This window comes from Prinia subflava, chromosome 2, assembly GCF_021018805.1.
Source record: "Prinia subflava isolate CZ2003 ecotype Zambia chromosome 2, Cam_Psub_1.2, whole genome shotgun sequence".
NCBI classification, from domain to species: Eukaryota; Metazoa; Chordata; class Aves; order Passeriformes; family Cisticolidae; genus Prinia; species Prinia subflava.
Genome location: NC_086248.1, coordinates 23550923 through 23561770, shown reverse-complemented (window position 1 = coordinate 23561770; position 10848 = coordinate 23550923). Strand labels below are relative to the sequence as shown.

The window sequence follows — 10848 nt, the reverse complement described above, 5'->3', positions numbered from 1 at the left end:
CTGACTGACTGGCTTGCTCTTCTATTCAATTTTTAATGAAAGCACTTTAGTTTGCCTTGTGTTTGGTTGGGTTTTTTCAGTTGGGGTTTGTTTTTTTGGTAAGCTGCCTTGGAGGGGCACTGCGTGTTCACTGGCCACGTGGTTTGAGCCTAAGCGTGTAATTTCTGCAGTATACTGTGAGCTCCATGTAAAACTGATGGCTGAGCCTTCTTTGGATGTCAGCTCCTCTGAAACTACCTGCAAGACTGAATTGTAATATGCATAACACTTCAGAATGACAGCTAGCTGACCTAGATTTTGTGGGTCACTTCCAAGGGAAATTATTCTATTTTGTTCTGTTCCTGTTCTATTCAAAATTTTTCTCAGTATCTTGTGTCACCTCTTCAGCCTTCTCCCCTGGGTTTCAAGGCAGTAGAAGCTGAAGGCAGTATGTAACTTACAAGCCCAGCCCTTTTGTTAGCTGTTAAAGTGGGCTGAAAACCCCTTACACAGGTGAAGAACTAGGTGGAAAATACACTAATATGTGCAATGATTCCAGTTTTATCAGGGAAAGGGGGCGAGGGTGGTGTCACGTGAGGAGCTCATGGACTCGTAGGTGACTGGGAAATTGGAGAAGCGATGAAGTGAAATAAAAAGGCAGGATTTGCACACCCTTACTGCAAGGAATGATCATCGTGTACGGCACAAAACAATGGCAGACTGCCCCATGCAGCGCCTCACTTGGATGTGTCTGCAGTCTTGGAAGCTTGACTACCCTACGTTCTCCTACAAATGGACCCTTGAGCTTGTTTGGAGGTTCTAGCAGGGGAGCGCAGCTACCGTATACCCTTGACCGATGAACGGTACCGTCTCTATCGGGGAGGTCGTCCTCTTCGACCGAGCGCGCAGCTTCGGGAGGGACGCACATGGAGCGTTGAGGGAGGAAGGGGACACCCGCCTAGCCAGCCAGATCAGCCGAATCAACCCTGGCGATCAATGGGGTGACAGATGTCGCAGCCAGATCGCCCTCACATCCAGACATGGAAGGCTTGCAGGCGGTTATTTAAAGGTCGAAACTGCTGATTCCCGTTACGTCACGGCTAGTGGCAACGGCCGAGAACTCAGGGACACACGCATGGAATCACCACTTCGCAGCGAAAAAACCTTGCGGCAGAAACCGCTTCTTGACCCAGTTCAGAAGTTTCAGCGAAATTCTTTGGGGTGAGATGTCTTTCCAGAAGCCTTTGCGAAACTTGCAAATTTACGGCCTCCCATTGGCGGCTGCTCCGCTCGTCGCCGTCCCGTGGCCTGAGCGGGGCGGGCCCGGCGCTGCTGGCGGCTGCAGGCGGGGCCGGCGGGAGGGCTCGGCTTTGGACGTGGTGTCCTCGCTCGGCAGCAGCGCTTTAACCTCGGTCAGTGTGAGTAATGCGGGCCCCGGGGATTTCTCTCTTCCCGTTCCCCCCGCCGAGCAGTGCCCGTGGCTCGTTTGGCGCAGGTGAGGCGGGGAGGCTGTGGCGGCTCAGGCCCGAGCCGTGGATCCGCTCTCCCTGTGACGGGCTCCCCGCGTCACAACGCGGACCGCTCGTCATCTCCTGTGTGCCAAGAGCCCGTCCCGGGACGGGTGGGAGCTGGTGGCGCCGGGACTGCTGCCTGGCACACGCTGAGCACGGGCAGTGCCCCCGGGTTGGTGTTGCGGCAGCAGGGTGGAACCGCTGTTGTGCTGTAGAGTGCGGACAGGGAAAATCGAGCCCTGGAGTCCTGGATCTGCGGGACGTGCGGAGCACAGCTGGTCCCCTGGGCCTCTTCACCGATGTCCTTCTGGTCCGTGTTCACCTAGCGTGGGGGCAATCTCTCCTTACACCGATATTCGTGTTCCCTCAGTCCCCCTGTTAGCCCAGATGGCCTTTATAAATCACAGCAAATTTATAACCAAGTCTCTTTTCCTGTTGAAGTGTCAGACTGAGGGGGAATGGACAGCAACCTACCAGCAATTGCGGCTCCTGGCTGCAAATCGCCACTTTACCTCTTTCTGATGAAGGGCGGAGAAGGGAGAAGCTCTTTGCCCATCACCAGCATGCTCTTTCCATCACATTTTAGTTCACAAGTTGGACTTTCTCTTCCAGTATGGCAAAGCAGGCTCAGTCCTAGGAACCTAGAATGCTACAGCTCATTTCAAAGTTTGTCGATTGCCCGGTATTTACAAAACAAGCACCCCCCGTGCCTTTACCTTCCTTTTGCCTCTGCTGCATTGACATGCCTTGGGCATCAGTGACTTGCCCATATCCTGTGATCATCCACTGGCCTGCTAAGAGCAGGTCTCTGGAAGTGGCAATGAGGAAAAGTGACACTGTCCTGTTTTTTAGTTTTTTACACTACAAGTTAAAAATCGCCTTTGGCTTTTTGCTTCTTTCTCTGTGAATGTAGCTGTATTACAAGCAGATCCTGATTGATTCTGTTCTTTTGTGTAGTTCACAATGATACTTCAGTCTTTTAGTGTGTTTCTAATTCACTGCTATATTTATCAGCGGTAGAGATACGAGATACTCTTGGCAGAGTTTTAGTTGCCTGTGACTTTCCTAAGAGCAGTCGGAGGCCCCTGAGCAGGCGGGGGTGGAATAGCCTGGCTCGTTGGAATTCCCATGGCCTGATGCAGTCTCATGTTTTGTGTTCTCTTTTCATGCCTTTTGGCTAACAAGCGGATCACTTTGTGCGTGCTCAAGGTCTTTTTTCCCTCTGCTTATGAAAGAGCTCTTGGAACATTGGAAACTGGAGGTTATTGTTCATGTGCCAAGAGCCTCTTTTCCAGAATTACTTGAACTGTGGATTGAAGTGACAATAAATCACCTTACAGAGGGAAAACAGCTCTCAGTTGCAGCAAGGACTTGCTCTTAGGGAGTTCTGCATGTGAAATGCCAGCATGATTAAATTTGATTGGTCTCTTGGCTTATGGCTCTGCAGTGGAATCCAGTTCCTGCTGAGGCGTAAACACTAGTCTATTCAAAAAATAACAACTAATAGCCTCATTTATGAAGTCATTGAAGAACTAAAATGCTGCTTGCAAAGCAGCATCTGATCACCTGAAAAGTCCATAAAGTTTTGCAGAGCAACAGGGTTTAATAATAGACAGAAATCGGCCTGTAGGAGGATACACAGTGCTACACTCTGAAACTGTATTTTAATCTGGATTATTACAGAAGAAACAGGCTGTTCTTCTGAAGTTTCTGCTGATCCCGGATTACATACTCTGATACTTTTGAAAGTTTCTACTGATTTGCTGGATCACCACGGGTAGAAAAAAAGTGAAAGGCTTAAAAGTACATTCGCATGCTTCACCTAAACGTGTGGAATTAATAGATACTACAACTATTTTAACTCTACTAGTTTAGATACTTTTGGCATTCCTTGATACAAGATCTGCCAGTTTTGGAAACTTGGTTTACTGCCTCTTCTCTGTGATCAAGACTTGGCTTTTAGTGGTGTCTGTGTAACTTCAATGCTAAAATTTACATTTTGTAAAAGTTTATGGATTTTCTTCATGGTGATTTTTTATTTTTCACATTATCTCCTGCTTAGCAACTTGATGCTTACTTTTCCTGAATTTTAGGAAGATGAAACGTCTATGAAATAGTTTGACTTGGCTGTATAGCAACAAAATCAAATCAGTTTAGACTGAAACTTTGCTAAAACATTTTGTCAAAAACTAACGTAAATTTTTGTTGTGTGAGTAACCTGTGAACCATTATTCCAGCTGCCATCAGATTTTTGTATAACTACTAACTTACTATCTCTTGTAACTCTCTTAGGTAACAGAAAGTTTGAAGTCATGTCCACAAAACCGAAACTTTATTACTTTGCTGGAAGAGGCAAGATGGAGTCGATTCGTTGGTTGTTGGCTGCAGCTGGGGTTGAGGTTTGTTTTAGAGTTTTTAACTTCTAGCTGCTCATTGGTAAGCTTGTCTTTGAAACAGATCACGTTATTAGTCAAAAAAAAAAGGCATCCCAACATGCAACAGTAAATGAATGTGTGCTATTCAGTGTAATTAAATACTTTTACTTCAGGCACACAAAAGCATGGCTTCAAGTTACATGTTTTCTGAGCAGTGACACTGTGAGCAGTGACACTTGGTTAACACAAGCATGTGGAATCCTTAATTAAGCATTTGATTACTGACCTAGAGCTGCTGAACTAATAGATGTGTTCCTCACATAACAAGTGTTATCTGTGCCCAGTAAAGCAGCAATTTACTTTCTCTAGTCTTTCTGTTTCAAGCTGAATGCTCACAGAGATTTTAGTTTTATTTTTCACTCACATCCTCCATAATAAGCTGTAACACAAAATACGTTGTGTCTTGCATCATGTAGATGATATTTAGCAGGGTGAAGTGAGCAAGTTGAGCCACATGTGTAGGGAAATTAGAAATCTCTGCCCAGGAGGAAAAATACTTTGGTAAAACAGAGAAGGAAGATACCACTTTAATTTTTTCTGATGTTATGTAATTTACCTACTAGTTTGCTGTCCATCTTGGTGGTAAACTGGTAATAGAGTTTGAGGACACAGAGGACTAGTATGTGCTCTTGAGTGTCCTCTTTTACACAATAAGTTGCTACAGTACATACAGTTACTTGTGTACTAAGCCAAGGAATACAAATTTTATAAAAAGACCATCAATCTTTTATTGAAGGCCTTTCAGAAGACAGAACTGTCTGCTTCCCTCCATCATTTGTTCTTATGTTTTAAGTCCCTCTCTCTTCTTTTTTTTTTTAATTTAAAAAAAACCCTTTTGGTGGGCACCAATTACTGCATTTTTTCCTTAGAATAGTATTTTCTCACCTTCTTATCAGCAGAAACCTGGGTTCTGAATTTTAGACTGTGATCACACTTGCTGTGGGTGAATGTTGGCAGTGTGTTAATATGCCTGATCTTCTGGGGTTTCCCTAATGTAGCAAATACTAATTACTAACATGAGTGGCTCAGATGTTACAAGAGAGGCTGACTGAGCATTTAGGGATTGGTAACATTAACCATTTTCTAGTCTCCATGTTCTGCACTGATCACAGACATGCATTGCACATGCAAACACATACATGCAGATGTCTAACTGGTGTCTTAATCTTGGACTGAGTTTCTCCATAAGTAACACTGATTGGACTGGCCATCCTCAACCATATTGAATGCTACTATTGAAAACTACATCCTTCTGATCACCAGCGTTTCTGTATCTTTTTGTTTCTCATCTTGTGGATCATTAATCTTTAGATTCCTGAAACATGCATCTGTACTAAACTTCCTGCAGGGCTTGCTACTCGTATATTATTATATATATTATTTTGTAAAAGCTTTGTTTTAACTTCCAAAATATTTGTTCCTGCCTAGCTCCCGAATCAAAATATCGCAGAACAGATTTTTTCTCCGTTCCTGAAAGCATCTTAAGGACAGCTTAGATTGTACTGTTGATTGTTTAACATAACACTGCCTGTTTAATACCAAACAAACCATCCTCACTCCAGTTCTTATTGCCTGTTCTTCTGCTAGTGTTGCCCTTAGTAGCATTTGTCAAGTGTGACAGTCCAGGAGATACTGGATATCCACTTCTATCCTTGGTGTGTTCTCCCTTACAGTCATATCTGAAATTGAAAGAACTGTGATGTATATTATTTTCTTTTTATGGTGCTTTAAAAGTTTATGTCTTCTAGAAATGTGAAAAGATTCTTATTTCTTCTTCTTCCTCACTCTCTTTTGTCAGTTTGAAGAAGAGTTTTTGGAAACCCGAGACCAGTATGAGAAGCTCCTGCAAGGTGAGTCCTGGTGAAACCTCAAGAAAAGTGTAACCAGACTTAGAGAAGATGTATGAAGTCTTTGAAGACTGTATGTGTCTTCCTTTCCACACAGAAGAGTAAAGCTGAGAGCTGTGAGCAGCTGCAGAGGCTGCTTTTTTCCATATGTGGACAGATGAAATTCCAAACTGAGTATCTTTCCAGCCCGCAGAGTTTGCCAGGCCTCTGGATTCTTCTGTTCTCCATTTGTCTGTGCGTCCCACATGGTCCCAACAAACTTAACCATGGGCTTCAGTAATCAGAAAATATGTTTATTTATCCCAAAATTTCATTTAATGTCCTGATATAACTTATAGATTGATCATAAGAGAGAAATCTGTGAGTCTAAATGTCTGTTTTAAATAGTGTTTGACTAATGGAACAGAATTTTTTTTACACTGTTTAGAAATAGACACTTTTTACTCAGTTGAGATGTTTAGTGTGATTGTGGTTTAATTGTGGTTTTCAGTTTAATTTGTCTGCACCACTGTAATTTATTCTTTGCATGGAAGAATTCCAGTTTAATACAATGACTATCCACAGCAAGCTCACCATAAAAGCATTGTTCCTCTGAAGACAGCAAGAAATCTGACATAGAGTTATTAGATCAGTCAGATAATGTGTGTGTTTCCTTTCAGGTGGATCCCTGCTGTTTCAGCAGGTGCCCATGGTGGAGATCGATGGGATGAGGATGGTGCAGACCAGAGCCATCCTGAACTACATTGCAGCAAAGTACAACCTCTATGGGAAGGACTTGAAGGAAAGAGCCCTGTATGTAACACTATTACTCTTCTTGAATTCAGTATAGTAACTCAAGTGCATCTAGAATTAATTGCATAGTTGCACACACATCTATGCACAGGCACCTGTGGGCATCAGTGATACACAACTTGCAGTGAGCCTGAGAGGCCACAGTTAGATGCAAGCCAACTGATTTGTTCTAACTCAGTTATTTTTCACATAAGAATATTTGAGTTATGGGTTTATTGTGCCTTAGTGAAAGATTCATACAGCCTGACACAGATATTCAAGAGGTGACTGGCATGTAGATGCTGAACTACTTTTGTAACCAGAAAACTCTGGAAAGAAATGGTTAGTTTCTAACTTTTGGCTGCAAAATAAGAGCTGTCATTGACATTATCTGTGGTTGTGTGATGTCCCACTGCACTGTAAAAAGTGCATGGTTTAGATCTTCAGGAGCTGGGGAAAGAACAGCAAGAAGCTGTTGAAAAACTATTGGCTTCATGTGAAATTACATCCATGTAAATTACATCCATGTGAAATTACATCCTTGATGTTGTGTGTGTGAAGGAAAAAAAAGTATGATTGAGCTGTCTTAGTATGTAGCATTTTAAATGTCCATTTACAGTTCAAAACCTGGTCTCACAGCTCTGGAAAAGGGATAATGCAAAGAATGGCTGTACTGATCATTTGGCTGGGTGAAGAACCTGGTATGCTTCAGAGTTCCAACCCCATTACTTATGTATTTGGCCCTCCTTGGAGTTTGGATGAAATTCTGAAGGTGGGATACATCCAGACAATTAAGTCAGTTGGGAGTGGCTCCTTGTGGTGCTGTGTGTTTCTCTGGTGATTGTGAAGTGATCTGTAACACCAAGGTTACACTCTTAACCTCTGTGCAAGCCTGTTTAAACCTGCACAATGAAGCAAGTAAAGAGCCGAAATCACTACAAATACAAGTAAGACTCACACTGTGACATATTTTTTAATTGCAGAAATAATTTCCATGAGGGGGTGTGTTTTAGATTGCTTAAAAAAGCATTTCTCAGATCACACTGCAGCCTGGAAAGGGGGTGGGGGGAAGGCAGCACAACAGGGGGATGGGAAATTCAGTGTTTACTATCCTAAAACAAATACAAGGTAATTCTGCTTGTGAAGGTACCTTCTATTTAAGGTTTTTGTTTGCTTTGGTTTTAAGGATTGATATGTATGTTGGAGGAACTGATGACCTTATGGGCTTCATTTTGATGTTCCCTTTCTTATCAGCGGAGGATAAAGAGAAACAACGTGCTTTTATAGTTGAAAAGGCAACAAGCAGGTATTTCCCAGTGTATGAAAAGGTATGGAGGAGGATCATTTTCTTCCCTGATTCTGGAGGGATAGCAATGGGAACACTGGGTATTTCACCACAACCAGAAGCAGAAGTGTCAGTGCAGTAGTTTACAGCAGGACATTCATACTGTCTCTTGGCTGGAGGGGAGTCAGAGCAGCATCAGACAAGTTGGGGTAGGTCAATCCAAGAGTCTTTCATGTATTTTCTTCCCCTTGTCCAGGTGAGGGAGTGGTAGAGCAGCTTTGATGAGCACCTGGTGCCCAGCCAGGGTCAACCCACCACAGTAATTTGCATTGCAAAAGCAGTGCTAGTTGTCTTCTTTGTTTAACATTTCAAATACATCTCGTTTGGTTTTTGTAAACACAGTGAAACACAGCTATTGCTGCTGACTTCTAGCCATACTGGAATCTTGGTGTTTTTCTGACTGATAATGTGAGAAATAGGACCCAAGAAGTAGTCTCAGTGGAAATTAATATGCATGGACAGGATGATCTAGCAGGAATAGCTCCTCCATTTTAAAGACTAAAGAGAAGACAGTTTTTCACTTTGCCAGGTATCCTATAGGTGGTTGCCAGGGTGCATTCTGCCCTATATTCCACTTGTTGCATCTTAGCCCCAGTGCTTTAGGCTGATCATCTCTCTTTTATTTTCCCATTGAAGCTGTAAAAACATACAGAAAAATTCCGGATAAATTAGAATTGAAAGGTGTGAATACCAAGAAGGTATCCAACCCTACAGTCTAGTACACAGGGTTACCTAGAGCTATAGGAAGAAAAGGATCAATAAGAAAATCCCTGGGATTCTAGATTTCTGCTGTAAAGTGATAGTGACTGGTGGCACATCCCCTGTTCCCCCTGTTAGCTGCATGGGAGAGAAGGGTGAAAAGGAGACAGTAATATTGTCAGAGGGTGTGCCTGAGCATTTTGAAAACATGAGCCTCAGTTGGCTATTCACATCTGAGTGTTTTCATCTATGACATTTCTAGGTTTTGAAAGGCCATGGGCAGGACTTCCTTGTTGGCAACAATTTTAGCTGGGCAGATGTTCATCTTCTTGAAGCCATTTTAATGGTAGAAGAGAAGAAGTCAGATGTGCTGTCAGGCTTTCCGCAGTTACAGGTACCTTGCACTAACAAGATGCTCATATGGCTGTAAATGTAATAAATGATATTTCAAAGTCTGCTATGTGTAAACAATTCCACAAAACATTCGTTACTTTTTCACTGTAGTCTTGCTTTTCCTGCTTTAGGAAGAGCCTTGTAAGATGTTTCATCCAGAGAAACTGTTATTTTCTGGAGTAACCCCTGTACACATCTGAAGAAATGCACCCTCCCTTTTTTTGACTCTCATCAGTTCTGTGATACTGTTAAGTGGAAGATATTTTCTGGATCACAAGAACTGATCTGAGTAATGTACATATTAGAAACCACAGGTAACTGTTAACACTTCATCCCATATCAAGACAAGACAGAGGGTGAATTTGTTACTGTGGAAAATAAAAGGGTTGAAGTGAGTGGGAGTAAAACTCATCCATGGTTAAACCATATTTCCTGTCTTGTCTCCACATACAGCTTGTTAAAGGATGTTACACAAATCAGTAAAATGGGATTTTTTCTTGTGTTACTTTCTGTTCTTTAAACACTGTGTTCTTACTGTTTGCCTTTTAGGCATTTAAAGCAAGGATAAGCAGCATCCCCACAATCAAGAAATTCCTTGAGCCAGGAAGCCAGAGGAAGCCTGTTCCTGATGATAAATATGTAGAGACTGTCAGGAGAGTTCTGCGCATGTATTATGATGTAAAAGCAAATTAGTTTGTTTGGCCACAGGCTGTAAGAGAGCTGCCAGATTGAACAGGTCCAATTACACCGCGAAGGAAGGAGAAGGGGTGTTGGAGAGGTGTTTCCAGGGGCAGGAGGCTGTGCCCTCATAAAACATACACTAGGCAGGTATCTTTTATAACACTTCAGTACTAGCCTAGTTTCTATTTCATTCATCTTGAGATTTTTTCTGCTAATTTTAAGCAAGTGAAATGGCATCAAGCACACTGTCTTCCTAGAGACTTTGTGGAACAGCAGAAAAGAGAAATGGGAGTTGCTGACTGATAGCTTCAGTACGTCGTGCTATTTCTGAGGACTTTTTTCTAGATCAGATTTTTATATGATGATTGCTTCCAGTGTAGGCCTTTATTCTTTACTATCACTGTTGGCAAATGAAACAAGTAGTTTTTAAAGAAAGCAGGAGTGAGGTCTTTCTCTTGCCAGTTCTACTGGACATCAGTGACTTGCCTAAATGTCAACACTGTGCCTTTATAACTAAGATGCACTTTTATTACTTAATTAGGAAATAAACTGACTGTCAAATGATGTTTTTGTTTAATTTCTCTATCTAAAGGGCCTGTACTAATCAAATAAAATTTTAATGTAGTCACATTGTCCTGTTTTCTCATGAATGAAAGATGGGGCTTGCAAACATCATATTTACTTTTCTTGGAGGATAAATTCTTTATATTTGATGTGAGGAGGGTTGTTGTTAACCCACATGCCTCATGGACAGGCATATTTTGTTAGTGTTTATAAACAAGAGAATGGAGATGTGAAGGAGAGGTAGTAAAACATCACACAAACCTGATATAACTTATCTACTACCAACCAAACTCAAAATGTTGTTTCTTTTCCTCTTTTTTTTAACTCTGTGGTTTCCACAGACAGCTAGAGAAAGGAACTTAAAATGGTTTTAATCATTTCAACAAATGGCTTTTAGATTTTGAAAAGCTTCTCTGCAGGACATTACCTTGGTGTTTCATACCTGTTATTTATATTTCTACATTAATGACATAGCTTACAAGAAAAGACTTGCCCTCAATCTCTGATGGCCCTGGTTTATTCCTGTGTTAGCTGTGGGTTGAGAAATAAGATGCTACTTGACACTGGGATGTAGTAAGTACACTCATCTGTTATTTGATGAACAAGTTGCCCACCTGAGAGCT

General features: G+C 42.1%; 1 protein-coding gene across 2 annotated transcripts; it reads left to right on the top strand.

The window, feature by feature from the left end:
* The first annotated feature begins 1277 nt into the window (after positions 1 to 1277).
* On the top strand, positions 1278 to 10289 carry LOC134546536 (glutathione S-transferase 3). 2 transcript variants are annotated; one of them, XM_063389355.1, is made up of 7 exons: positions 1278 to 1397; positions 3783 to 3889; positions 5724 to 5775; positions 6432 to 6564; positions 7730 to 7871; positions 8850 to 8981; positions 9530 to 10289. In XM_063389355.1, the coding sequence occupies exons 2-7, from the start codon at positions 3803 to 3805 to the stop codon at positions 9671 to 9673; spliced, it is 690 nt and encodes a 229-aa protein (XP_063245425.1). In that variant the 5' UTR covers positions 1278 to 1397; positions 3783 to 3802; the 3' UTR covers positions 9674 to 10289. The 2 variants fall into 2 exon arrangements, with proteins under 2 accessions (XP_063245425.1, XP_063245424.1); XM_063389354.1 differs by having other exon boundaries at positions 1282 to 1391.
* The last annotated feature ends 559 nt before the right edge of the window (positions 10290 to 10848 follow it).